Below are 27,871 nucleotides of genomic sequence, written 5' to 3' on the forward strand. Positions count from 1 at the left end.
CGCCGCCGTCGCCTCACACACTCCGGGAGCGGGAGCGCGGCGCGGACGCGAAGCCGCCGGGGCTGCTGCGCGCAAAGCCAGCCGGAGCCAAGCCTGAACCGCAGCGCCAGCCCGAGCCGTGCTGAGTCGCAGCCCGGGCCGGGGCCGGTGGCGGCTCATGGACTGCAGGGCCCGCGGCCGGCGCTGCCCAGAGTCGGGTAAGGATCGGTGGCGGTGGAGGCGGCGGTGGCTCCCGCCTGTGAGCGGCCATGGCCGGCGGGAGCCGAGGGAGGGGCGCTCGGCCGAGCGAGGCTACGGGGGCCCAGTCGGTGCTCCGCGTGCCGGGGTTGAATTGGGGGGCGTTTGGAAGCTCGGAGTGGGGGTTGCGGCCGGGGCACCCTGGCCTCCAAGGTCCGCCGCAAGAAGCCAAGCGAGGAGAGGGAGTGCTGGACTGGACCCCAGCCTAGGCGCCCTGCACCCCGGTGCGCTTGGAGCTGCGAGCATAAGGGGGCTCCGGGAGCGCGAGAGATGGAGATGGTTTGGGGCAAGAGCGCAGCCCCCAGTTGGGGGCCATTCCCCGAGGACGTAGCAAGCAAGGACCCTCATCCACAAGCACACACACTTGTTGGGCGACCGGCTCGGATCACTCAGGCGCGTCCAGCTCCCCGCGGGCACCCGGAGGGCCAGACCACGGACATATCTACACACATACATACATATGTGCACACAGGCATACCTCCCGCACATCAGCGCCCGCTGGGGCACCGTCACTAGCTGAGAATCCGCTTCAGCGCCTGCACGCTCAGCGGCACGGACACACAACCTGTGGTCCTACAAAGCAATAGAACACAACCGGGGGTGACATTCGGCGACTTGGACACACAAACGCAATCTCGTGCTCTAAAACAGGAGTGTCACGGCCACAGTTAGCCAGATGAACACTCAAAACCCAGTCACACACACACATATTCCTTTAAGGAACACACCCTAACATAAATTATGTTACACTCCTTGGCCAGAACACAGGTACACAACGCGTCTTGCTTGCACCCCTCGATTGCACCCATAAACACAGAACCCAGTGTTTCCGCACACGCCTTGAAGGCATACACCCTAACACAGGAAGTGGCACCTACAACAGCGCTTCACGGTCACAAACACAGTTTATTGCTTCCCACATCTTAACACTGGATTCCACACACACCTTCCACCAACAATATCACATTACACCTTGCGGGGTATACACACAAACACACGCGCTCTGTCCCTCTCCCTCAAAGGCCAGATTCCGTCCTGGGAAGCTGCCGGGCCGCCGGGAGAGCCCCTAGCGCCCCTTCCCCTTATCACGATACAGGCAGTGTAAATATCGGCGGCGGGAACCCTAGGGGCGGGCTGGCCGGACCAGCTTCCCCGCCGGCGCCTCCCCCACCCCCACTCCCGGGCCGGCCGGCTGGGTATTCCCGGAACAAGCTGGACCTGGCAGGCCGCGCCACCCCGCCTCCCCGAAGCTCCGGGGCACTAGGCCCTTTTGCAAAGGGTGCCAACCTTGGGCAGTGTTTGCGACCCTCTTCGGACCATTCAGTTGCGTTCTCCGAACCACCTGGATCCCCAGTAGACCTGGGTCCCACACACCTGTGTCTCTCTCACACCTGGGCGTCCCCTGCGCCAGGTCCCGGCTGCAGGCCAGAGTCGTGTGCGCGGGCGAGGCCCTGGGACCAGGAGGGCACGCGCGGCACGCGCAGGAGCAGAATTGGCAGGCGACAAGGACTCGCACTCCTTCCCCCCACCTACCCTCGGGAGCCCAGACTTCTGGCCTCTGTTTCTCAGCAGTGGCCGGCGACCATTCCTTCTAGCAGGAAATATTCGGGGCGGCTCTGACATCTTTCATGATTGAGAGTAGGGTAAAGCCCCCTTTTCTGCTGTCCGCGAGAGGCTCGGTTTTACGAGAATTTCTCCTCCGGGCCGGGCTCGCCGCTTTGTGATTCCGGCGCCGGCTTCTTCCCTGCCCCCTCCCGGCGCCCGCGGCGCGGCTCTCGGCGACGCCGGCTTGTGGGGGTCCCTAGGCTGAGACCGGGAGTGCGGAGGAGGAGGGATTCCCGGCGGCGGCCCCTGGGGCAGGGGGCGCCTGGGGCCCGCTGGTGAGGCGCATTCTCCCGGCGCCGCACTCGCGTCTCGCCTCGGGCTCGGGGAGGCCCGGCGCCGCGGGGGTGAGGGTGGGGGTGGGGTGGGGCCGAGAGATCCCGGGGATGCTGGAGGAACTGCCGCTGTCCCACCCCCGACACTCTCCAGTGTCCTCTGGGAGGAGATGCCCCGAGCGCAGGGTGTGTGCCGCGAGCGCCCGCTGACCGCAGCGGTGTAGGTTGGGGTCTGCCCCCTCCGGCCTGTCCGGCTGAGTCTAGTATGTCGTGCCGGAAGACGCCGAGGGCCTTCCATTACCTGCTTTGAGCCAACCCTTGGTAGCTGCCTGGAAAGAGGGCGCCCAGAGGTGTTTGTGACAGCCAGAGGTCTAGGTGTGTGGGGGTTAGGGGTGGGGCAAGTGTTACTTTCTTGATGTGGGGGTCTCGGAGGATTGAGATCTGTAATTATAACTAGACCAGGGCATGGAGTGGATCGAGGAGGGAGGGATGAGAAGGGCCTCCAGAGACTGCTGAGCAGGATAGCAGGGGAGCAGGTCTGGTTTCAGTTCTGGCTGCATTTAGTTTCTCCCCTTCCCTCCCACCTAGTCCCCACCCCCAAAAGGGATTTCAGCTGGAAAGGGGCGTCTTGCTGGCAGAGGTTCTGCTGCTGTGGCTACTTGGTCAGGGGACCTGGGCTAGGTAGAGATGGTGAGCTAACTGCTTCGGAGTGTGGGTGGAAGGGTCAGGAGAGGGTCTGGGAGGATGGAGGGAGGAGCTGAGCAGGAGTCAGGGCTGGGGAGAGGAGATGGGGAAGGAGGAGATCCTCACATGGGGTGAGGGCTGCCCCTACCATAAGAGAGGATAGTTGGTGCTGCAGAGATTATTTCAACCATGTATTGAGCTCCTACTGTCTGCCAAGGCCCATGGTGGGTGATGAGGATGCAATACTGTAGTAAGATACACAACTACCCTTGCCTTCATAGGTCTTCCCAGCTGGCAAGGGATTTGTTCACTTATTGATGAAACCAGTGAGCACCTACTGTGTGTCTGATGCTGGAAATGAAATGCTCCATTTAGATAGAAAGATATCACTCCTTTACAATAGACCTTAATGTATCAGCTCTCATTTAATCCTCCCAAATAATTTCAAGAGGCAGGATTATTTCCATTCCACAATATAGAAATATCTTCAGAGAGGTAAAGTCACTTGGCCAAGGTCACACAGCTAGCAAGTGGTGGAACAAGAGTTTGAACTCTGACAATCTGACTCAAGAATGCAGGTGCCTGGAAACTCCACAGAGGCTAATAGTGGGTTGTGAAAGAGAAGGGAGAGGAGCTGAGGGCTGTGCACTTATTCACTGTGGGAAGCCTCTGAGCAGCTCCACCCCATACAGCCCAGCTTGCTTGCCCTCCTTTCCCAGATGTTTGCTTTGTCCTTTGGTGTTTTGTGCCCGCAGTGGTGGTGGCTGTTTGTTACACTGCAGGGGTGGGGGTCACAGCTGACCTGGCCTCTGGGGCTGTGACATCTGCCCCTGTATGTTTCCTCTCTGGCCACAGCATTCAGGAGGAAATGGCCCCTGGTCCCCGAGGTAGGCTGGCAATGAAGGTTCCAGGTGACCCCCACAGCCGTCCTTCTTCCTGCCCAGATGTTGACACAGATGGCATTTTCCTTGGCTTTCCCTGGCCTCTGCCCTCTCACCTCACTGCGCTCGTGGAGCCTGAGAAGAATGAGTCACTGACCCTCCTGAGGCTCTGACTGCTCAGGGTCCTGGGTTCCCAGTGTCACCAGGTGGAGGTGGGGACACCCCTGCCGGGAAGGCAGCCAGTGCCTGGGCAAGGGCAGATAAGGCACTAATGGCTTCAGAGGCTGCCGTCTGGGACTAATGACTCCCTGTAACCAACCACCAGGACAAAGTTCAGGGATGGTGGGAGCAGGAGTAGGAAGGGCTGCCTCACTGCCACTCCTGGCTGTTCTGTTCTCTCTCCCTGCATCCAGGGAGGCCTGGCGTCCTTCCGTCCTTGAACCCTAGACCCTCTCTTTCTCTTTCACTCCTTGCCCTGCAGGTTTGGCAACCCAGGGATTGTGTGTGTGTGTGTGTGTGTGTGTGTGTGTGTGTGTGTTGGGGGAGGGGGAGTACATAGCAACCAGTGATTTCTGTTGATTTCTCTTCCTCCATCCAGCCTTTTCTCAACTCATGTGGGAAGGCATTCTTATTTCTCAAATCCCAACTCTTCAGCTTACTAGGAGCTTCCCTGTTGGCTCAGTTGGTAAAGTGTCTGCCTGCAATACTGATGACCCAGGTTCAATCCCTGGGTAGGGAAGATCCCTTAGAGAAGGAAATGCCAACCCACTCCAGTACTCTTGCCTGGAAAATTCCATGGACGGAGGAGCCTGGTAGGCTACAGTCCATGGGGTTGCAAAGAGTCAGACACGACCGAGCAACTTCACTTTAACTTTTCAGCTTACTATTTCTATGACCTAAGGCAGTTATTCTTTCTGAGCCTCAGTTTTATCATATGTACTATGGGAAGCCATGTAATAATAAACAGGACCCATTTCAGAGGATTGGGGGGATTAAATGGGAAATGGATGTAAATGTAGTAGAATCTCTGGGAGTGTTAGAGATGATGATGGTAAAGGTGATGACAGAAATTATACTTCATTCTTAATTCCAAAGACCTAGAGTACCTCAAGGTTGTTCCCAGAAGGTTCCAGACCCTTGCTGCCTCCACCTTGCTGCCTGGGGGGTTTCTCCAGGCCCCTCTTCCAGAATCAGAATTCCTAAGGGTGGGGCCAGATTGTACTCATTTTAAAGGGACTCTTCAGGTACTTAAAGAGCCTAGCCTTCTTCAGCTCTTGATCCTACTCTCAGCAAGCCTCTCCCAACCCCTGGAAACTCCCCCTGCCCCCAACCGTCCTTGCCTTGGATATTCCTTTTTAGTGTTCCTCCCAATCAGAAGTTAGATGCCACAATCCTTTCCTGACTCCTAAGGGTGACAGGGGGGCTTCCCTGGTGGCTCAGTGGCACAGAATCTGCCTGCCACTGCAGGAGATGCAAGAGACGTGGGTTTGATCCCTGGGTGGGAAAGATTTCCCTGGAGAAGGAAATGGCAACCGGCTCCAGTATTCTTGCTTGAAAAATTCCATGGACAGGGGAGCCTGGTGGGCTATAGCCCACGGGGTCGCAAAGAGTCTGACGTGACTGAGCGACTGAGCACGGGTGACAGCAAGAGTGAGAGAATGTGTATGAGTATTAGGAGGCAGGCGGGAGGTGGGGAGAATGTGTCACAAACACGCTATGTTTGTGCTGCCTGGGAGGCCTGAGGGGTCAGAGCCCCTGGTTGTGACCTGAGATGGGGAAGAAAGCCCCCGAGATTGGTGCTTAATCTGTAGCTCTTAGAGCAGCTACAAATCAAAGTCACCCTGACGCTGCCAGACCACGGACCTCTGAAGTTGTAGCCAAAATTTGTGAACATTCGTTCTTCTTGGAAAAATCTGCCATGTAGTTTCATAAAATTTACTAAGGGGGATGTGACTCCAAAAGGTTGATCTGGAGAGAGTGAGTGGAGGCAGGCTGTCACTGCTTTATTTCTCCTGTCAGGTTTAAGCCCCACCCAGCCAAGACTTGGAGTTGGTGCTCACAGTGATCCCATATAGTGTGTGTGCTGTGCAAGGGAGGGCAGAATAAGGTGCCCAGAAGGGAATGAGGTTCTTTGGAGATAGGTGTGTTTGGGTTGGGGCTCGATGGTAGGATGAGCCCAGTGCCAGGTCCATGCGGAGAGGGGAAATGGCTGAAGGATGGATCCAAATAGAGCGTCAGATAAATTCCTCTCTCCTTTAAAGAGATTAAGATTGCAGCTGGGAACAAACACACACTACTCATCTGATAACAGCCTCACGTGTGTTGAGCCTATTAGTGGGAGAAACGACCAGGGAGGGGCTTTGCTTGTGCAAGGAATCTGCATTCAATGACCATTTGCTGAGATCTAACCTACACAAGAAGGGTTCGATCAGAGCCCGGGGAGTCCTCAGTGGAGTGGAGAAAGTGGGTGAGGACGAGCAGTGAACACACACCAAGTTCCAGGATAGGTTAGCTAAAATAATCGCAGTCATTCATTAGCTGTGACTGAGCACCCACTGTGCTGTGCGGGGGGCTTCCCTGGTGGCTCAGTGGTAGAGAATCCACCTGCCAATGCAGGAGACCCGGGTTCAATCCCTGGGTCAGGAAGATCCCCTGGAGAAGGAAATGGCAACCCACTCCGGTATTCTTGCTTGGGAAATGCCATGGACAGAGGAGCCTGGTGGGCTACAGTCCATGGGGATGCAAAAGAGTTGGACATGACTTAGCGACTAAACAGCAGCAGCAGCAACTGTGTGCAGGGTCCAGGGCGAGGCCCTCAGGATGGATATACGAGTAAACAAAGCAGAGGCTCTCTTAGTTTCTGCTCACAGAAAGACAAACCATTCACAAATTATTCCCCAAACAGCTACCTAACTACATCGGTAAGTGCTTTGAGGGAGCATTTGTTGAGTGCCCATGTGCTAGGCATTCAGCCCATATGATCTCAAACTCCCTAGGAAAGAGGTAGTCATATTCCCATTTTACTGACAAGGAAACCGAGGCTCTAAATCAACTTCTGCAGCTCACATGGTCAGGACGTGGGCAGCTGGGGTCTGCCTCAGACTGCCTGATGTCACAGTCCCTGCTCTCTCCATCCTGCTGCCCTACACCTGTCAAATGGGTACAACCCAACAAAAGTGACAACCAGTCATGGGTTAGAATGGTGAGCTCCACAACGACAGACTGCATCTGTGTTCCACTGCCCATAGAGCAGTATGTTCCACTGTGTTCCATAGAGCCTGGAACATTTTAAGTACCCAATAAATGTTCCCTGAAAGCATGAATGAGCACTGTAGTGAGCCCAGCTCTGGGAAGGGGATGAATGCAGGGAGCCCTGTCCCTTCCTTCAGGATGCTTGGGGAGGTGGAAAACACAGGACTAGATGCACAATATGGGGACTGAATAACACAGGCGGGCGGTGTCCCCGGCTGCACGGTGATTCATTGCCGAGGGATTGGTACGCACAATAAGTGGCTGTGAGTTGGAGGAAGGAGAGGTCACTGTGGGCTGAAGAGGCTGGGAAGGCTTCCCGGGTGACCAGCGGCTGCCTTTAGTGGGGTGGGTGTGGCCTGTCACAGGGCCTTGGTAGGATTTCCAGGTGCGGGGCACCTATTCCAGGGGCAGGCAAGGAGCTGGGGACAGGAGATCCAGCCTGAGCCTCTGTTGAAGATGCCAAGCCAAAGACTTTGGATTTGCAAAGCAGGGCTGGTTGTGGTGTGGTGGTGCTGGAGAAGAGGAGGTAGTCAAGGCTGGTACTGAGCTGGAATCTGCTGACACACAGCTCAAAGCTGAGGAGACCAGCAGGAGCAGCAAGCTGCTGTCGTGACTGCGGTGCAGATTGTGGTTGGCTGGGGCATACAGGTCTCTCACTGGAAGGATTTGGGGGTGGGCAGGGAGAGGCAGATGCGAGATGGGGCTGGACCGGTTAAGGCCGGGAGGGGCCAGGTGTGAGGTAGGGGCCAGATACACACTGGGAGACTGAACAGACGTGTGGGAAGTGGTCTGGGCAAGGCTGCTCGTGTCATCGGCAGCCCAATCCCAGTTAGACCTGCTGGACTCCTAGCTTCTAAGGACGGGCCAGGGCAGCTCCCAATGCCAGTTCCAGGGCTAGTCAGCTCTGACCACTGACTGCCCTGACCCCAGTATTGACGTCTGCTATCTTCCACGTACCTGCCCATGTCTCTCCTCCCCACCGCCCCCGTGGAGAGCGAGGGCGGAGGAGCTGTGTGTGTACACACAGGTGTCCATGCTCAGGGGCATGTGTGTTTGCAAGGAGGTCGGGGAGGGAGAACCCCTATTCCTCAACCTTGTTTGCAAGCCTCGGTTGGGGCCCTGTTCAAGCTGGCCCTTTGTAGGGGTGGGCACCCTGGTTAGCAGGGTGATTAGTGTCAGAAGAGGATTTGAGATGTCCTACCTCACATGCGCACACTGACTTGGCATCTCAGAAGGGATAGGAACGTGACGTCATCCCTTCTGCCTGCAGCCAACTTGAGCGGCCCTCAGCGTGGGCGGTGGTGATGATTGGGGTCTGGGGAATGTGAGGGTTCCTGCGTCTCTCTCCTACTGTGTTCATGGCAGGGGGTGGGGGGCTCCAGGTCTCGCCCTTGCACTTGCTGTCTCTCCCTATCTCAGTATCAGGGTAATTAGCATGGGTGACTAAGGCAGGATGCTGGTGAGAAGGAGGTGTTGGGCAGAGAGCAGGGAGGGAGGGAGTGTCAGGTGGGTCCGGGCATTCCAGGGGCGGGAACTGCTCTAGACCTGTTCCGGCGCCTACCGGCTCCTCCAGCTGGAGCAGACACCGCTGCTACTCTGGGCTGTGGGTGAGACTCCGGGTTCTGGGTCCTGGAATCGGTATTCTCTCTCCTGGAGATCAGTGTGTGGGTGGGAGAGGGGGAGTTGGGGGTGGCTCTGGGCAGCCCTCAGAGCCTGGGCTCTCCTCCCAGCTGACCACTCTGTTCTGTCTCTCCCCCTTACAGCTCTCCTGATTCTGGAGCCTGCCCCAATGGGGCCCCTGAGGCACAGCCCAGGCCCTGGGGAGCGACGTCTGCTGTTGCCCACCCTGCTGCTAGCACTGCTGCTGCTGCTGGCTCCGTCCCCAGGCCATGCCACTCGGGTGGTGTACAAGGTGGCTGAGGAACAGCCGCCCAATACCCTCATCGGGAGCCTCGCCGCTGACTACGGTTTTCCCGACGTGGGCCACCTGTACAAACTAGAGGTGGGCGCTCCGTACCTGCGGGTGGATGGCAAGACGGGCGACATCTTTACCACAGAGACCTCTATCGACCGTGAGGGGCTCCGTGAATGCCAGAACCAGCTCCCTGGTGAGCCCTGTATCCTGGAGTTTGAGGTGTCTATCACAGACCTTGTGCAGAATGGCAGCCCCCGGCTGCTGGAGGGCCAGATAGAGGTTCAGGACATCAATGACAACACGCCCAACTTCGCCTCGCCAGTCATCACACTGCCCATCCCCGAGAACACCAACATCGGCTCACTCTTCTCCATCCCGGTGGCTTCGGATCGAGATGCTGGCCCCAACGGTGTGGCGTCATATGAGCTGCAGGTGGGGCCCGAGGCCCAGGAGCTATTTGGGCTGCAGGTGGCAGAGGACCAGGAGGGGAAGCAGCCGCAGCTCATCGTGATGGGCAACCTGGACCGGGAACGCCTGGATTCTTACGACCTCACCATCAAGGTGCAGGATGGTGGCAACCCCCCACGTGCCAGCAGCGCCCTGCTTCGGGTCACCGTGCTCGACACCAATGACAATGCCCCCAAGTTCGAGCGGCCGTCCTACGAGGCTGAGCTGTCTGAGAACAGCCCCATAGGCCACTCAGTCATCCAGGTGAGAGGCCCCTCCATCTGTCAGGGTGACCCACTCTACCCTGGGTCTACTCTACCCTACGTCTTCCCTGCTCTACCCTGTGGCTGACTTCCATTTAGAAATGGGAGCCCACCCCAACCTCGTGAGAATTCCCTTCACTTAAGGGCAAAACGGTCAAAATACTGCAGCGAGATCTCTTTTCCCAGCCCCTGCTTGGTGAGACTTTCCTACCACACCCCAGCAGGGGAGTGACTTTCCTCTGTCAAGCTATTTACGTGACAGTGACACAGCATAAGTACAGTGATCCCCCATCCCTGAGGCGGAGTCAAGTTGGAGAAACCTCTGCAAAGTGAAACCCCCTCCCAAGTCAAATGACATTCTCCTCCCCAGCCAAGCGAGCTGAACAAATGAATCGCCTTTTGTCCAAGTAGATTCTCTCCAGAGATGGGAATATCTTCCCAACCAGGGGCCCGTTAGCCAGATGAGAGTTTCCCGAGGCTGAAAGCCACAGCCTACCTTTGCCCATCCCTGACAGTCAAATGAAATCATTTTAGCCAGGTGAGTCCTCAGAATTCTAGAAACTGTGCTCAGATATCTATACATCTGTCTCCTCCCCTAGGCACTGGGCACCCATGGATATGGGGTACTGGGCACAGTTGGGTTGGTGGCCTCTGTTGCAGTTCTCAGCACCCCTTTCCATGGGAACTGCCCCAGGGGCTGGGCAGCTTGGCGGGGCCAGGGCCTGGGAGGGAGCAAAGAAAGCGTCCCTGCAGACAGGTGGGTGTATCTCGTGCTGTCATCTCAGCCCTGGCCTCCTGCCAGCCCCAGAGCCTTTCTCCTTCCCCATGGGCTGAAGTTGTCTGTCTTTGATGTGAGGGAGCTGAGGAGGGCTCAGACTGCCCTGCACACCGTTAGCTGTTCTGGGAAACCATTCCTTCTACATCCCCAAACTGAAGCAGGGCACAGGGGCAGTTTGGACCTTTATTTAGTGGCTGGTGGACTGGAATCTGTAGAAGAAAGACAGAGAGAAGGGAGACAGACAGTCGGGGATGGTGACTAATCATAGCCTAGGTGCTGGGCACTGTTCTGAATACATTCTGTGTATTATATCATTTAATCCCCATAGTACCAAGTAAGCATTATCCCATTTTACAGATGGGGAACTGAGCCCACAGAGATTAGGAAACTTTCCTCACGTCACCCATCTGATGTGTTCAGATCCCACCTCGGCCACGTCCAACAGTTTGACTTTAGAGCCCATGGGTATAAGAGTCAAGAAGTGGGATGAAGCAGGACAATGGGGCATAGACGAGGCTACAGGTAGATAGAGCAGAAAAGAGAGGATAGGAGAGAACCAGCAGTGGGAAAGAGGCTGAAGAACTGAGCAAGATGGGAGAGAGAGACAGAAGTCAAGAGTCAGAGAGAGAGGTAAGCTGGCACGAAAGGCGGATAAGGAGGTGGGTGACCAAGCTAGAGACAGGGAAGCAGACAGTGGGAATCATAATGAAAAGTTGGTGACAGACTGAGGGGATGGAGGGGCGAAGAGAAACTGTTAGAGGAGTGAGCAGAGATCAAGCAGTTGGGAATCCTGACCCATGTGTCTTGACTGTCAGAAAAAAATCCTGATGGGAAGGAAAGACACTAGCAGTGGCCCATAGAGTGTCAGCACTGATTTTCAGAGGTGAATGGATGGATGGCTGAATGGATAAACAAAAAGAGAGATACATGGTATTTAGGGAGCACTTGGCACGTGCCAGGCAGTGTTAGACACTTTTACCAATAACATCCCATTTAATCCTCATCACTACCTTGTGAAATAGGTTCTATTATTATCCTCCTTTTACACATTTGTAAACTGAGGCTCGAGGATGTTAAATCATTGGCCCAAGGTCACGTTATTGGGAAGCAGTGGAGCTGGGATTTGAACATAAGACTCTGTTGCTCTGCTCCCCAGAGACTCTGCCTAGTTGCACCCATCTGGTCTCATCTCCCCACACACACTGCCAACGCATTCTGCTGGGCTGTGACCTAACTCTAGATCGCATGTTTCTGCCTGACCGGTGCTCCCTCATGGCCATTCCCACCTGGCTCCTGTTCCTCCGTCACCACCCGTGTTTGTGTAGACTTGGGCCGGGTGCGCGTCGGCCTCGGCGCAGAAGGGCGTGCCCACTGCAGAGGGACAGGCAGTTCGTTGTTTGATGCTGGGAGCCCAGCCTGCTGCCAGCAGGCTCTGTGGCCTGCACCAGTCCCTCCTTCTTGGCCGCAGGCTCGGCCGGATTCCTCAAGTTGGTGCCTAGCCAGCACCAGACCTGGGAGGAGAAGAGACTTGAAACAGGTTTCCCCGGTTTGACAAGGGTAGTGGCCTGGCTTGGCGGGCTCCCTCTGACCCACATCCCTATCTGGCTGTTTTCAAAAAAAGCAGTCCCCTCACCTGTGGCCTCCAGGTGGGCATGTGGGTCTCCATTCATGTACAAACACACACGTACACAAACACACATACCTTCTCACATAGTCACAACACGTGTATGTTCATGCATGCCTATTATACACATATGCCATACATACACACCAGCTCTACTACTCACACATTCCCAGCTCTTCAGAAGGGTTGAAGGTCAGTTAAATTGGGTGGAAGGGCTACCCTGGTTGCTAGCTGGATCCTCATCCCCACGTTTGGGTGGACTAGTATAGAAATGATAAGTAGAGTTCAGTTCTGCCCTGTCCCATCTCTAGTAGTTAGCCTGCAGCACCATCGAGGATTTGTGGGCTGTTATCTGTGCTCTTCAGGGAAATAGATCAGTAATATCAGCTACAGTGTCAGGAACTGGGAAAGGGCAGGGCTTACACGTGCTGCTTTTGGAAAGGCTGCCTTATTAGATTAGTCATGTCTGCTGTGCTCCCTGGAAAGGCAGCCCTGGTGTCCCTTAATTTGCTATCCCCAAGCTAACCCAGCCCTGTTTCCCTCGTTTCTACCCCTGCCCTGTAGGTGAAGGCCAACGACTCAGACCAAGGTGCCAACGCAGAGATCGACTACACTTTCCACCAGGCACCTGAAGTCGTGAGACGCCTTCTACGACTGGACAGGAACACCGGACTTATCACTGTGCAGGGCCCCGTGGACCGTGAGGACCTGAGCACCCTGCGTTTCTCGGTGCTTGCCAAGGACCGTGGCACCAACCCCAAGAGTGCCCGAGCCCAGGTGGTGGTGACTGTGAAGGACATGAACGACAATGCACCCACCATCGAGATCCGTGGCATAGGGCTGGTGACGCACCAGGACGGGATGGCCAACATCTCAGAGGATGTGGCGGAAGAGACAGCTGTGGCCCTGGTGCAGGTATCTGACAGAGACGAGGGAGAGAATGCGGCTGTCACCTGTGTGGTAGCAGGCGATGTGCCCTTCCAACTCCGCCAGGCCAGCGAGACGGGAAGTGACAGCAAGAAGAAGTACTTCCTGCAAACCACCACCCCGCTCGACTATGAGAAGGTCAAAGACTACACCATCGAGATTGTGGCCGTGGATTCTGGCAACCCGCCACTCTCCAGCACCAATTCCCTCAAGGTGCAGGTGGTGGACGTCAATGACAATGCGCCTGTCTTCACCCAGAGCATCACTGAGGTCGCTTTCCCAGAAAACAACAAGCCGGGTGAAGTGGTTGCCGAGGTCACTGCCAGTGACGCCGACTCGGGCTCCAATGCTGAGCTGGTTTACTCTCTGGAGCCTGAGCCAGCTGCCAAGGGCCTCTTCACCATCTCACCTGAAACTGGAGAGATCCGGGTGAAGACATCCCTGGATAGGGAACAGAGGGAAAGCTATGAGTTGAAGGTGGTGGCAGCTGACCGGGGCAGCCCTAGTCTCCAGGGCACAGCCACCGTCCTCGTCAACGTGCTGGACTGCAATGACAACGACCCCAAGTTTATGCTGAGTGGCTACAACTTCTCGGTGATGGAGAACATGCCGGCACTGAGTCCAGTGGGCATGGTGACTGTCATTGATGGGGACAAGGGGGAGAACGCACGGGTGCAGCTCACGGTGGAGCAGGACAATGGTGACTTTGTTATCCAGAATGGCACGGGCACCATACTCTCCAGCCTGAGCTTCGATCGGGAGCAACAAAGCACCTATACCTTCCAACTGAAAGCTGTGGACGGTGGTGTCCCACCTCGCTCAGCTTATGTTGGTGTCACCATCAACGTGCTGGATGAGAATGACAACGCACCTTTTATCACTGCCCCTTCTAACACCTCCCACCGGCTGCTGACCCCCCAGACCCGTCTGGGTGAGACGGTCAGCCAGGTGACAGCTGAGGACATTGACTCTGGTGTCAATGCCGAGCTGACCTACAGCATCGCTGGTGGCAACCCTTATGGACTTTTCCAGATTGGGTCACATTCTGGTGCCATCACCCTGGAGAAGGAGATTGAGCGCCGCCACCATGGGCTGCACCGCTTAGTCGTGAAGGTCAGTGACCGCGGCAAGCCCCCACGCTACGGCACAGCCTTGGTCCACCTGTATGTCAACGAGACTCTGGCCAACCGCACGCTGCTCGAGACCCTACTGGGCCACAGCTTGGACACACCGCTGGACATTGACATCGCCGGGGACCCAGAATATGAGCGCTCCAAGCAGCGCGGCAACATCCTCTTTGGCGTGGTGGCTGGTGTCGTGGCCGTGGCCTTGCTCATCGCCCTGGCTGTGCTCGTGCGCTACTGCCGGCAACGGGAGGCCAAGAGTGGCTACCAGGCTGGCAAGAAGGAGACCAAGGACCTGTACGCCCCCAAGCCCAGCAGCAAAGTTTCCAAGGGCAACAAAAGCAAGGGCAAGAAGAGCAAGTCTCCCAAGCCTGTGAAACCGGTGGAGGATGAGGATGAGACTGGCCTGCAGAAGTCTCTCAAGTTCAACCTGATGAGCGACGCCCCTGGGGACAGTCCACGCATCCACCTGCCCCTCAACTACCCACCAGGCAGCCCTGACCTGGGTCGCCACTATCGCTCTAATTCCCCACTGCCTTCCATCCAGTTGCAGCCCCAGTCGCCTTCCGCCTCCAAGAAGCACCAGGTGGTGCAGGAACTGCCGCCTGCAAACACATTCGTGGGCACCGGGGACACGACGTCCACGGGCTCTGAGCAGTACTCCGACTACAGCTACCGCACCAACCCCCCCAAATACCCCAGCAAGCAGGTAGGCCAGCCCTTGAGGCTCAGCACGCCCCAGCCCCCACCCTACCCCTACCATGGGGCCATCTGGACCGAGGTGTGGGAGTGACGGAGCTGGTGTCTTGAACCTGCTCTGCTCACCAGCCCAAGGCAATGGTGGGAGGTGGAACCAAAGGTCAGGGAACGCTGGGACCGGCAATGACCCTGCTGCCTCACCCAGGCTTGGAGGGCTGGGCCCAGTGAAAATGGAGGGTGCGTTCTGTGTCCCCCCACCCACTGCCCCTCCCCACTGGGAGAGGCCTGTGGTTTGTTACATCCTGGGACAGGACCAGATGCTGGGTGCTGCAGGTGGGGGCTGATGGGCAGGGGAGCAGAAGGGTTTGGAGGCAGAAGCGTGGAGGGAAATGGAGACTTAAGTCTCCTTCAAACCTGGATCTCTGTCTGAGACCAGTCATGGGTGCTTCTGTGAAGGGGAAACAGGGAGACCTGGGCCCTGGTGGGTAACCAGGTGGGGACTCTGTCAGGGAGGGGGGCCCCCCTTTGTGCCTTCTCTGTGTACTGTGTGTTACCCTTTTCCCCACCCCAGACTCCTGGGCTGGGCCCCCCATTCCTCTTCCCCCATCCCAAACACTTCCCCCTGATAATAAAGTTCTCTATTTTTGGAGTTTTGGTTTCTTATTTTCCTGGAAGTGAGAGAAGAAGTGAGAGAGACTGGAAACAAACCTTTGTCTGGAGGTCCTGCCTCAGTGTCCCCATCCCTGCTCTTTGTCCCTCCCCATGTCCCAGACCTGCACCTCTCTGCCAACCGTATCTTAATTGATCACCTTCCCCCCCACCAACCCATGACCATGACCAAGTCCTTGTCTGGGTGAAGCACCCTTCAAAAAGAAGTGTGTCCAGCAGTGTATCCCTCTCCTCGTGGTTTTTAGTGTTTTTTTTTAAACAATATTTATTTCTTTAGGCTGGGCCAGGTCTTAGTTGTAGCATGTGGGATCTAGTTCCCTGAGCAGGAGTCGAATCCCAGGCCCCTTGCATTGAGAGCACAGAGTCTTGCCCACTGTACTACCAGGGAAGTCCACCTCCCCTCATGTTTGTGAGGCCTCCCTGGGAATGATGCCCTTCATCAAGAAAGCGGGTGGAGAGACACCCAAGTCCTGACCTTTCTCCACTGACTAAGACTTGACCTTTCCCCTCTGTGCAGACTGAGCAGTTCCCAATAGAGCTCAGACCAGAGCAGCTGGTAGGGGTAGGTGGAGTGCAGTCTGGCTGCCTCAGGTAAAGGCACAGAACCTTTTAATTATACTAGGCAACTTCACTAGAGGCAAGATCTTCCCAAGTCCCTTTCCCAGCCTCTTCATCCCTGTACCACTCAACACCCAGCAATTAGCCTGTTTTGCCCTGTCTTCCCACCAGGGTCACCAGCCTGGGCTGCCGGGAGGGCGGGCCCAGGGAGAGGGGAGGGAATCCTCCAGTGCCGTGGGCCAACCTGCTCTGTGTCCCTGGACCTGGGCTGAGGCACCCTAGATGGCCCTCTCCCTTCCCTTCCTTCAGCTCCTTGCTCTGGCCACCCTTAGCTGCTAGCTCTCATTCACTCTCTCTCTCTCCGTCTCTCACTTCTTGCTCTCCTGGGTCTGCCCTGTCGCTGGCTGTGCCCAAGGAGGAGGCTAAAGTCAGAGTGAGGGGACTCAGGTCCTGGGGGAGTCTCTGAGGCCAGAGGCAACCTGTGTCCATGGTAACTGAAGAGGCTTGAGACACTCCCAGGAGGTCCAAGGCGCCAGCTCTCTATTCTGATTCGGTCCACAAACTCCCCAACGCCCTGGAGCACCCCCAAAGTGAAAATCCTGGGGGTTTTGGAGGAGTGGGGCATGGGGAAGTGAAATCTGGTTTCATCTCATTTCTCCTGGACGAATAAGCATCTCTCGGGTGGCCTCCGGCAGCTCCTGACCAATCATCCTTTCTCTCTTGTTCCTCTCCTTGCTGCCGCTGCCTCTCCCTCATTCTTCTGTTCCTGTAGCTCTTTCATCTCTTTTTCTTTTCCGAAGTCTGAGGGATTATCCTTTACTCGGCTCCAGACCAACCCAGGGATGGAGCCACACTGCACATTTGAACATAACCAAGTCATGATACCGCTGTTATCATCAAAACACATAGGCTGAATCCCTACTGTGTGCTCAGCACTGTGCTAGACCCTGAGGGAAAAATGGTCATATTTCTACAAGACATACAAGTGAAAAGATGAGGCAGTTCGGAATCTTGGTGTTGCTTCTCGCCAGTGAGAATGCCACATAGAAAAGCTTTTCCCAACTTGTTCTGCCACTACTCGCTTTCTTTTTTTTTTTTTTTGAGTCCTTACCAGGTGCAACGTACCATGCTAAGCATTTTATGTGAATTAGCTCATTCAACGCTCATAACTCTTTGTGAGTAGGTCATTTTACAGAAATGAAAACCAGGTAGCGATGGAGTCAAATTCAAATCATCACGAGATCTGGTTGCCAGAGTCTGCTATTTTCCATTATGCACTTTTTGACTAAGTTCAGATTAACCTAATAAAGGCTCTACAAAGTTCTGCAAGAAGGGAGAAACTGTTAAGCTTTGTATAACTCTGGGTTTTCCACATTTATTTGACCATGGTGTCCCCTCCCTTTCTTTGAGGCATGTAGTATGAGAAGACATGGGAGTGGGCTCCTGAGAGGGAAATGTGCACCTGAACCAGCTCTTCATGAAGTGAGGAGCAGGAGATGGACGGGAGGCTGAGCCAGTCCCTGAGGCAGGAGTGAGTGTCACCAAGCTGGAGGCAGGGAGAGGGCAGAGAGGGGACTCTGAACGGAATGGAGGATGGAGTGGGGAGCTGAGACAGGAGATTGGAAGGTGTAGGCTATAGAGGACATAGATACCTTGTCAAAAGTTCCTTAGAGGAAATAGGAGCCCCTGAAAGCTCTTGAATTTGGGGTGAACTGAGTTTTAGAAAGTTCACTGGAGTGTATGATGGATTTAAGTTGGTAGAGGTGAAGGTACAGGACTGAACCCCTAAGGTCTAGGCAAGGATGGTGGCGAAGGGAATAATGGATGGATGGATCAGGCTGACGTTCTGGAGAAAAGACCCACAGGACTCAAGGAATAATTGGATGTGGGGTAGGGGTGGGGAGTGAGGGGAGAGCTACCAAGATTTCCAGATAGATACCATCCTTCTGAGTCTGGATAAGGGGGATAATGGTAAGATCATTGCCCATGCAGAAGCTGACTGAAGAAAAAGAATTTGGTTTCAGGCACGTTGAATCTGAAGGGTCCATGGGGACACCAACTAGAAATATCCAGGAAGTGTCTAGAACTTCTGGACTGGGGTGTTTGAGACAGATTTTGGACATAGGCTTTTAAGATTTATTTATTTATTGGCCACACTGCACAGCATGTGGGATCTTAGTTCCTCAACCAGGGACTGAAGCTGCGCCTCCTGCAGTGGAAGTGTGGGATCTTAACCAATGGACTGCCGGGAAGTCCCTAGACTTTTTAAAATTTGATAGTCATAGAACTATAGGGAATATTTAGTATTGAGTATGACCCAACCCTCCATTTTAAAGAAAAGCATCATAGAAAAAGACCAAGTAATGTGTATTCCAGGAGGCAGGATTGCAGCCTTGGATTACCAGGCACAGGTTCTGCAGGGACGGAGGGCTGCTGGCTAATGTCTAAAAAGAAAACTGTGAAGAAAAAAACATTTGATAGCCGGGCTACTCTGTGCCTCCCAGAGCTCCTGGAACCTATCGTCAGGTCAGTTTGGGAGATCTTGTCTGTTATCACCCAGACCTTTCAGTGTTTTGGATCCCGACATGGATCTCAAGAAGGGTTGCCTGTGCCTGAAGATGGAGTGGGAGGCAGGGTGGGCAGGCAGCTCCCTGTGCTGACGCCCTCCCCCACCCCAGCTGCCTTGAATGGGACACAAATTGTCTACGGTATCAGGAGGGTGGGTCTGCAAACCTGGACCACCTTCCATCTCAATAACCTATTGAGAGTTTTAAGAACAAAGCAGCACAAAGTCAGAGGATTAGAGGGAACCTGGAGACTCATCAGCAGGGGCCTGGGCATGGGCTGCTCCCATCCCTGGCCTCCAGGGGCCCTTGGTCTTCACCCTCCACAACTCCTAATTTCTGGTTGGTAGGAGAACCAGTGGTAGTCCCAGGTGGGTGTTTGGGTGCTTGGTTGGTTGTGCCAAGTTCCAGGCTGAGGTTGCCAGGTTCCTGGGATGATCATTAACCCATGGCAGGCAGACGGAGCTGCTGGCTGGGAGCAGCCTGTCACTTTTGCACTCCCCCGACCCCAGCTCCCAGTCTAAATCCTGAATCCACCAAGCCGGCAGCCCCTCCCAGAAGCTCCTTCCTGTTTCCTAGAAGGAGTCTCCATCTGAAGCCAGTCTTCTGAATCCCTGATGGATGCCGCCTCCCCCTCCTATGCCCAGGTCCTCCTGGGCCCTGCCCTCTCCAGTAATACTGTTTCCTGATATGGAGGGCTGGGGAGTTTCCATTGTTCTGCCACCCCACCCCCAAGGTGCCCTGATTTGTTATCAGGCTCCTTTTCCTTCTTCCTTCCCACCTTTTTCCACTCCCAGGCCTCTCTGAAGGGGAACAAGTGGGGACAGGGGCTGAGTGGGAGAGGACTCAGCAGGGAGTCCTGCCTATGGCATTACAGACCAGGGGGCATTGCAGACCAGGGGTGAGGAACAGAACCTCAGAAAGCCGTTAGCAACCCCACTGGATGGAGGCAGTAGGAAGTTATGGAGCAATGAAACAGGTGAGGAGCTGGAGTCTGGAAGCTGCTATTTGGAAATTAGGGAACTGTTCTGGTATTGATGAGCTGTTTTGGAATGAGGAGTGTGTCCTGCTTTCAGGGAGCTGTTCTAGAAACTGGAGGCTTGCTGGTGTTTAGAGGCTATGCTGGAATTAGGGGAGTTGGCTGGTATTGTGCTATTTTGGTGTTGGCTGTCTGGAATGAGAGAGGCTGTGCCAATACTGGGAAGCTGTGCTCTAACAAGTGGTTGTACTGGATTAGGCTTATCGTTGCTGGCCTGGGGGCTATCATAACACTGGGGCCTGTGCTGTGTTAGGACTTCCAGTGTGTGGTCCTGGCTGTCCTGGGAGCTGTCCTAGAATGAAGGGCAGTGCTCTATGAAGGTGTCTGCTTTCTGGGGGGCTGTGCTGTGCTGGGGGGCTGGGCCTCTTCTTGGTTGCTGCTGAGGCCTAGAGGACTAGAAGCTCTGGGTGTAGGCTTGGCTGGGGCTGCAGCCTGGTGTGGTGGTGGGCCCGTGGGGCAGGCTGGCCGGCCAGCAGTGACATTTCCTCTCCCCGCAGTTACCTCACCGCCGCGTCACCTTCTCCGCCACCAGCCAGGCCCAGGAGCTCCAGGACCCGTCCCAGCATAGTTACTACGATAGTGGCCTGGAGGAGTCTGAGACGCCATCCAGCAAGTCGTCGTCAGGGCCCCGACTGGGTCCCCTGGCTCTGCCTGAGGATCACTATGAGCGCACCACCCCTGATGGCAGCATAGGAGAGATGGAGCACCCCGAGAACGGTGAGGGGCGTTGGCATGGTCGGGCACCCCAGGAATGAGTAGAAGCCTGAAAATGATGACAAGACCTTACAAAACAGCCTCCATCTCTTGAGCTCTTCTGTGGTCAGCAGTGATCACTGTGCAGAGTGCTTTCTGGCATATATTCATTGAATCTGCATAACCACTCTGATTTGAGATCTTTATTGTGCCCACTTTACAGTGGAGAAAACTGAGGCGCAGAGAGGTTGAGTCACTTATCCAAAGTCCTATACAGGAAGTGACAAAGCTGGGAAGGATTCAAACCCAGGCTTCTCTGATTCCAAAGACTTTGCATTTAGTACTACTCTATATTGCTTCCTGGGAACAGGGACCCCAAGAATGGGGGCTAGAGGGCTCAGACAGTGGTGAGGGAGCCTTGAGGCAATCTTTTGATGTAATGAGGGTCAGAGGGCCTTGAGGATGCTCAAGGGACCCTGGATGCTCTAAGGAGCCCAGAGAAGGGTGTGATGGTCCCCGGGGGAGCAGGAGATGGTTTGGCTGAGGAGAGGAGTGGTGGGGCTGGGAAGGGGAAAGTCTTGTCTGGGAGAGGCTTGGAGAGTGATGGCAGAAGTGAGGTCTGGGCAGGAGCAGTATGGGGACAGATGGGGGATGTGTGTCAGAATGTATGGATGCAGTGCGTGTCTGTGTGAAGGCATCTGTGGTGGCCCACAGTGGGGAGCCTAAATCAGCTTGCCCTTGGGATAGACAGACTCTCCAGCTTGGAGCTTTCCTCAGGTCTCGCCCCCTCCCTCAAGCCGAAGTCCCGAAGCCCCCCAAAAGATGAAAGGTTCCACACCTCACCCCGCGGGCACAGGTTGTTGTCTGACCTCCCAGGCCCGAGGTCTCAGAGTGTCCTCTCTCCCCACCCTGCCCGTCCATGCGCGATCTCACTCCCGTCTCGTCCTTTTTGTGCCCGCGCAGAGCCGGCTGGCAGGAGCAGGCCCTGAGGCGGACTGCCAGGTATGTGGGAGCTGCTCTGGGGTCTGGGGTCTGTGGGACTCGGCCCAGCACCCAGCCCCGCCCACCCAGTGCCCGTGCTCTGCTCCATGCCATGTTGGGTCCCCACTCTGCCCTGAGCTAAAGAGCCTGGGTGCTTTGAGGGTTAACGACAGAGCTGTCCCCTTCTCACCTTGCACTGGCAGGAGACCAAACCAGGGTGGGTGGTGCCAGGGGAGCCCCCACCCCAGGTGGTGCTGCTCAGTCATGTCCCTGGCAGGGGGCGGGGAGGTCACCGCCTGGTGCTGTCCCCAAGAGAGGGCAGGACAGGGGCAACTGTGACAGGAAGTGCTCCAGGCCCAACCGTTCCCATAGAGACCCCGGCTGCCCAGCAACCACACCGGCTACTGCTGATGTCAGGCGGCCAACTCCTGTTCCCGTGGGTGTTCTGGGCAGGGAGCCGGGGCAAGGCCAGGGATGGTGGTTGCTGTAGGGGCCAGAGTAAGGCGGGGTGGGGCTGCATGAGCGTGCTTGTGGCTATGTGAGTGTGTGCTTCTATGGGAACCCCTGGCTTTGTAGTGGGGCCTTGCTGTGCTGGGGTGGGGTTTCAGGACAGCTGGGGGCATGGTGAGGCTTAAGGGGGCTCAGAAGGAAGATATGTGCCCACCTCTGTCTGAGGATAGAGATACCCGGTGTAGGTTTGTGCGTCCATGCCTATCTGAAGGGAAGGCTATGGGTGTGTGGGGGGAAGGGGGCGACAAGGGAGAAAGAGATTGTGTCTGTAATGAGGACAGGGGTTTCCTCATCCCTATCTGAGGGTAGGTGTGCATGTGTCAGCCTGTCTGGAGGTAGATGACAGAGTGCATAGATGGGTTGTGCGTGCACCTGTCTGAGGGCAGATACAGTGGGTGTGTGAGAGGAGAGCTGGAGGATGGGTGAGGGTGGAAGAAGGGAGGTGTCTATTTAAGGATAGGCTGTGTGTGAGAGTGTACACTCCATGGATGGTGGGAGGGTGTGTGTGCCTGTGAGCTTGGTGGGCAGGAAGGGGTGTGCACTCTTGTTCCAAGACAGAGTGGAGGTGCTGTTGGGAGGCCATGGAGCAGAGCCCTCGAAGGCTGCCCTGCCTGAGGACCCTCCCCTTTCTTCCCTGCAGACCTGCGCCCTCTGCCTGATGTCGCCATGACGGGCACCTGTACCCGCGAGTGCAGCGAGTTTGGCCACTCCGACACGTGCTGGATGCCAGGCCAGTCGTCTCCCAGCCGCCGGACCAAGAGCAGCGCCCTCAAACTCTCCACCTTCGTGCCTTACCAGGACCGAGGAGGGCAGGAGCCTGCGGGCGCCGGCAGCCCCAGCCCCCCGGAAGACCGGAACACCAAAACGGCCCCCGTGCGCCTCCTGCCCTCCTACAGTGCCTTCTCCCACAGTAGCCATGATTCCTGCAAGGACTCGGCCACCTTGGAGGAAATCCCCCTGACCCAGACCTCGGACTTCCCACCTGCAGCCACACCGGCATCTGCCCAGACAGCCAAGCGCGAGATCTACCTGTGAGCCCCCTTCTGGCCGGCTGGCCATCCCTTCCCCAGTCGCCGGCCAGCTCCCAGGTGGGCCCATTCCAGGGTCCCCGCTCCTGACTCCTCCAGCGTGGACTTCCTGGCCAGGGCCCTGAGTGGGGGGTGGGGTACTGGCCTCATGACCACGCTGGCCCTTCCCCCATGCAGGGTCCAGGTCCTCTCCCTTCACTTCATCCCCCAGACCCTAGGGAGCCCCCTCTTCCCCTTTATGGGGCTCCTCCCAGCTGATGCCCAAGAGGGCTCCTCTCCGATGACTAGGCTCCCTTCCCTCGACTTCCAGGGAGCACCCCCTTACTTTGGGCAGATAGTGGAGTCAAGGGTGGGTAGCACACTTTTAACTCATTGTTTCCCGGATGGCCGACCAGGGCGGGGATAGGATGCCTCTATTCCAGCCCTGCAGCAGGGCTGAACTGGGGAGCCCCCCTCCCTGGGAACTCCCAGAGGAAATTCAACCACCAGGCGCTCCCCGAAGGGCTGTTGTTACCAAAGGTGGGGTGGGGATGGGGGTGAGAGTGGGGCAGAGGCCTTGTCTTCCTGTACTGCTCCTGGGCCGGCCCACCTGCCTGCCACATGCCCATGCCTGGTCCCATCTGGGGGCCCCCCCTTCCCCACTGGTCATGCAGTGTCTGTATATAAGGACCTTGGAATGATGTCCCCATTTCTGCCTGATTTGCAACTTTTCTTGTTGATGTTGTGTTGTCTTGGGGGACCCCTCTGGGGGGGACCTGCCCTATGCCCCCTCCTCCCTGCCGCAGTGCCCCCCACCCCAGGCCTCTACTGTTCCATGTTGTAAATACCCCTGGGGCCATGGTGGGATGGGGGTGCAGGCCAGGGAAACAAAGGGTGGGCGGGGGTGAGGGTAACATTCGCCTATCAGCAGAGCTGGGCTTTTATTTAATTTTTTTTAAGAAACAAATCTCTATTTTTTTGGAACTGTTACGCTGTGCCCTGGTGGGGGGAATCCCCGCTCAGGCTGGCCCCCACATCCAGATGAGCATCACAGAGGGGCCCTGAGGCTGTGGGGGGCAGCTGGACAGGGGTGGGATGACTGTGCCTCTGGCCTGGTCGGGTGAGTTGGGAGCAGGAAGGTTTGTTCAGGGGGTGGCTGGTCGCTGCCCCCAGTAGGGGGTACCTGCACCCTGCCCCCTCTCTGCCCCCCACCCCCAGCCCCTGCCATGACTGACCCGTCAGCCTGTAAAACCACCATTGCCTTGATCTCAGGGGGTGGGAAGGGCGCCTCAGGGCACCCTGGGCTCCAGGCCCCCTTCTTCCAGTTGGGCTTCCCTTTGCCAGGGTCAGGGGTCCCATGGGGGTGGGGAGATTGGGGGGCAGAGAAGCCCAGTCAGCCATGATGAGGTGGGATTCTTTTCTTCACCTCAGGGGGCCAGGGTGTGAGGGGCATCCTGCAGAGCCTCCGTCTCCCACTGTGGCCATCTCAAAGCCTCAGTCCCCCTTCCTTCCAGAAACCCCCACTGCCTTGGCCCATACCTCTCCAGCTCCCCAGGAGCCCAGGCTGGGAGGCTGGAGACTCAGGGTATGGCCCTTGCTTGACTTCGTCTAAGCTTGGGGGGGTCGGCCCAAGGGTGGGAGGGGTGGGTACAGGCTGCTGGGTCGTCTGGTGCCTTTGGGAGCTGTGTTGCTGGGGTCTTAACTCCTGTATCCCCAGAGACCCCACCTCCACCCCTGAAAGCCATGGGGCTGAAGAATCACCTTATTCTCTGCTCCTTGCCCCTAACTTGGCTTGGGGTAACAGTGCTGGGAAGGAGAACATTGTTAGGCTTGTGGCCCCAGCATCCACAGCCCTTCTATGGAGGGCAGGGTGTAGAGTGGGCTGGGGTGGCAGCAACCAGGTCCAGGGATTGGCCAAAGGCTCCTTTCCCTCGGGGAGGCCCAGGAGGTGGGCTGGGGCTGGTTAAAGAGACAGCCCCTTCCCCCTGCACAAACGGGGCAGGTGCAATACTGGTGGAGTTGGTAACATGAGTTGCCCAGCTGGTGGGTCAGTGGCTTTGAGGGCTGTCCTGGGTCCTGGAGTTCAAGATTCTGGCAAGATTGTATGCGGCCCATTTGCTTGGTGGAGAGGGTGGTCCAGACAGGAGGCATTCCTGGGGTCGGCAGACTCCCCTTGGAAGCCCCTGGTGGCCTGGGCACCCTGCCCTGGTCTTGGAGGCCCCTGAGCACTAAGTGGAAGGGCAGAGGAGCACTTTGCACAATGGAGAAGCCAGAAGGAAGAGAGTGGCCCAGGTGGCCAGGAGGGCTGAGAAGCACAGAGGAGCCCTTCCCACAGGCAAAGGCAGAGCCCCTAGCCCCCTGGTTGGGGTCGGGGCACTGAGTCTGTCACCACCTGGGCACTGGAGAGGTGAAACCAAAGGTGGGCAGGGGGTGGGTGACAGCACTGGGGACCACTCCAGTTGGTCCTAGGTCTGTGAAGCCCTTCCCCAATGCCTTGTGTCGCGTACAGTTTTATGTACAAATAGGCGACATTTGGCCAGAGGAGACCCCGCTCAAACCCAGCCTGACCCAGTCAGTGTCTTCCTAGAGGGGACCTAGTCTGTCCTCACCCCCTACTTCAGAGCATGTCTCTTGGTCGGGGGAGGGTATATGGGGACATACTTCTCTCCTAGGGTCCCTGAAGCGTGTCTCACTTCCCCCGGGGAGAGTCTCTGGGGCATCCCTCACCTCTGGGGGCTCCCTAGGCCCTATCTCTCCCCTTGGGAGTCTCTAGAGGGATATGTATTCCCTCCGGGGACCATGGGAGCATGTCTCCCCCCTACCCAGGCTCTCTGGGGAGCCTGTTTTCCTCCCAGGGTTCCTGGGAGTACTTAAGGCATGTCAGTCTTGGGCCATCTCTCTTCCCAGGGAAGGGGGCTATCTCTGAAGCATGTCTGGGAAGAGATGTTTCTGGCCCTCCCCGCACCTCTCCTCCGGGGTGTCTCTGACCTGCAGCACTTGGGATGAGACTGGGCAGCTCTAAGTTGTCTTTTCTCCTAGGGGCTCTGGGATACCTCTATCTCCTGAGGGCCCAGCCTCTGGAGCCATTTCTTCCCTGGACGGGGGCTGTCTCCTGGTGTTGGGTTGGCTTGTGTTGGCCAAGAGAAAGCCTCTTAGGGGGCGTCTCCACGTGGGACTTCTCTGGGAGGGGGGACTGTGTCTCGCCCATGGGGTTTCCGGGCGGTGTGTCTGCCCGTGGGGAGGGGGAGACTGTGTCTCCTCGGGTTATCTGAGTGGGGAGGGGGGCCGTGTCTCTCTCGTGTGTTGGGGGGTGGGGATCAGGGAGGGGGGTTTTGGGCGCGTTGGGTGCCCACACTGGGGTCGTGTTTCTCTTGGTTCGTGCCACTTCCCAACGCCTCGCTCCTCCCGGGAAGGGCCCCCGCTCCGCCCCCACTCCACCCCTGTCCCTGGCGCTGCGAGCACAATCCCGTTGATTTGTAATGATTTCTGTCTCTCTTGTCTTTCTCTTTCTCTGACCGCCCCCCGCCCCCCGCCGCGAGCATGCGCAGGCACCGCCCCTACCCCTCCGGTTCGGTTCGTTTCCGGTTTGTTTGCTGAGCTGTCAATGAAAGACCCGTGTAATTATTCCCGAGCTTTACAATAAAAGTGTGAAAACCGGACCCCACTTGGCTTCTTCCAGCCCCTTGGGTCGGCGTCCCGGGGAAAGTGGAGGCTAAATCTGGGGTAGCGACCTTGGAGAGGGTCGGGGGACGCGGACGGGAGAAGAGGGATCGAGATCCATAATGGCATTAATCGGCGCCACGCAGGGATGGGGACAAGAGGACGGAAACTGATGGCAGATCTACTTCGTACTCCAAAGCCATCCACTGGGCTCGATCCGCTCCCAGCAACCCATTCCCACCGGAGTTAAGGTGTAAGCTAGGCCTTAGGCTGGAGGGCGCGCCGCGCTGCGGAGGGTTACTCTATGCTGCCGTCTTCCATAGGGCACGTATCCATTCCCGCTACCCCTCATTTAGCAGTTTGAATCACAGAACTGGATGAGAGAAGGGGCAGGGGACACCTGTCTGTCGCTCCGTCGCATGCTCAGGAACGAGGGTTGGAAGTCTTATGTATGGGGACCCGATAAGGTCTCAGCCTCTGGCCCCGAATGCGCACTTCCCCCTACCCCCCCACCCCCACCCCCGCTTCCGTGTCGAGTGGCCAGGCCTCCTCCGTCCGGCTCCCTGGTAAACACCAGCTCGGAAGAAGTCGAAGAACAGAGACCGGATCAGCCGGTTTCGCGGCCCCGCCTGCCGGGGCGCCCCTCCCCCGCGTGCGCTTCCGCTCAGTCCGCGTGCACCCTTCCCCATCCCACCACCCCCAGCTCTCGCAGCGTGGGCCTGACTCCCGGACCCCGGGGTCGGTTCAGCTGCTGGGATTAGTCGAGCGCAGGGACTAATCCTGGATGAGCCTCCATGTAAACCCGGATCGACCGCGGGTACGGCGCGGGTCGTGGGGGCTCCTTTATCCATTCCCTTACTCCCGCCTTCTCAGGGCTTGGACCCACCCCACGCCCCCTCGCTACAGTCGGAGACAAGTGGTTGGATCTGCTGTGCTGAAGATGTGGGGGAAAATGGGAGGGGGCAGAGTGAAGACACCACCAAGATCAGGTCTGATCAGTTGCGCTCAAGCAACCTGGCAGTGGGGTGGGGGGTGGACACCCTGAAAGGAAGAGCAGAGATCCCTCTGGCAGCCTCTGAATCCACAAAGGGTGAGATCAGCTTCCTGGCTCAGTGTGCAACCCTGTGCTCCCACCTTCCTCCAGTTACAGAATCTCCTACCCTCCCTCTACCAGTTAGGCCAGGGAGACCTGCACCTAACCTTGAGGCCTCACTTCCTGATCAGAGGAGGCACTGAGTCAGCAAGAGGGCCCCATGTCATCTCCACCTCTGAGTTGACCAGACAGTGAGGGGTGAGGCGCTCCTTCTGTTGAGGCCAAGCCCTGGAAATGATGTCAGGGTTAAGGGACTTGGATACTAGAATCCTGTCGTTGGTTGGTTCATTCATGCTACAGACATTTCAAGGTCTCTTTGGGAGAGGCAGACAGGTAAACAATGACCACATCATATGTTCAGCCCTGCCCTGAGCCGTAAATTCAGGCTG

At 56.8% G+C, this 27,871-nt stretch overlaps 1 protein-coding gene and 1 non-coding gene across 3 annotated transcripts; both read left to right on the plus strand.

Annotated features, from left to right (window-relative positions):
• On the plus strand, window positions 1-26,388 carry PCDH1 (protocadherin 1). Of its 2 annotated transcripts, XM_027546129.1 has the most exons (6): window positions 1-197; window positions 8,695-9,557; window positions 12,523-14,718; window positions 20,036-20,255; window positions 21,195-21,233; window positions 22,363-26,388. In XM_027546129.1, the coding sequence occupies exons 1-5, from the start codon at window positions 158-160 to the stop codon at window positions 21,218-21,220; spliced, it is 3,345 nt and encodes a 1,114-aa protein (XP_027401930.1). In that variant the 5' UTR covers window positions 1-157; the 3' UTR covers window positions 21,221-21,233; window positions 22,363-26,388. The 2 variants fall into 2 exon arrangements, with proteins under 2 accessions (XP_027401930.1, XP_027401929.1); XM_027546128.1 differs by lacking the exon at window positions 21,195-21,233.
• Window positions 4,347-4,418, plus strand: TRNAC-GCA. The gene has a single exon. It is a non-coding gene; the product is annotated as a tRNA-Cys (tRNA).
• Window positions 26,389-27,871: the final 1,483 nt, after the last annotated feature.

The sequence above is a fragment of the Bos indicus x Bos taurus genome, chromosome 7, assembly GCF_003369695.1.
Source record: "Bos indicus x Bos taurus breed Angus x Brahman F1 hybrid chromosome 7, Bos_hybrid_MaternalHap_v2.0, whole genome shotgun sequence".
NCBI lineage: Eukaryota > Metazoa > Chordata > Mammalia > Artiodactyla > Bovidae > Bos > Bos indicus x Bos taurus.

Excerpts from the sequence above, each read along its gene's own strand:
- PCDH1 (XM_027546128.1), top strand. The coding sequence starts at position 158 with ATGGACTGCAGGGCCCGCGGCCGGCGCTGCCCAGAGTCGG. Across the intron at positions 9,558-12,522 it reads TAGGCCACTCAGTCATCCAG|GTGAAGGCCAACGACTCAGA; the intron begins GTGAGAGGCCCC and ends CCTGCCCTGTAG. Across the intron at positions 14,719-20,035 it reads CCAAATACCCCAGCAAGCAG|TTACCTCACCGCCGCGTCAC; the intron begins GTAGGCCAGCCC and ends CTCTCCCCGCAG.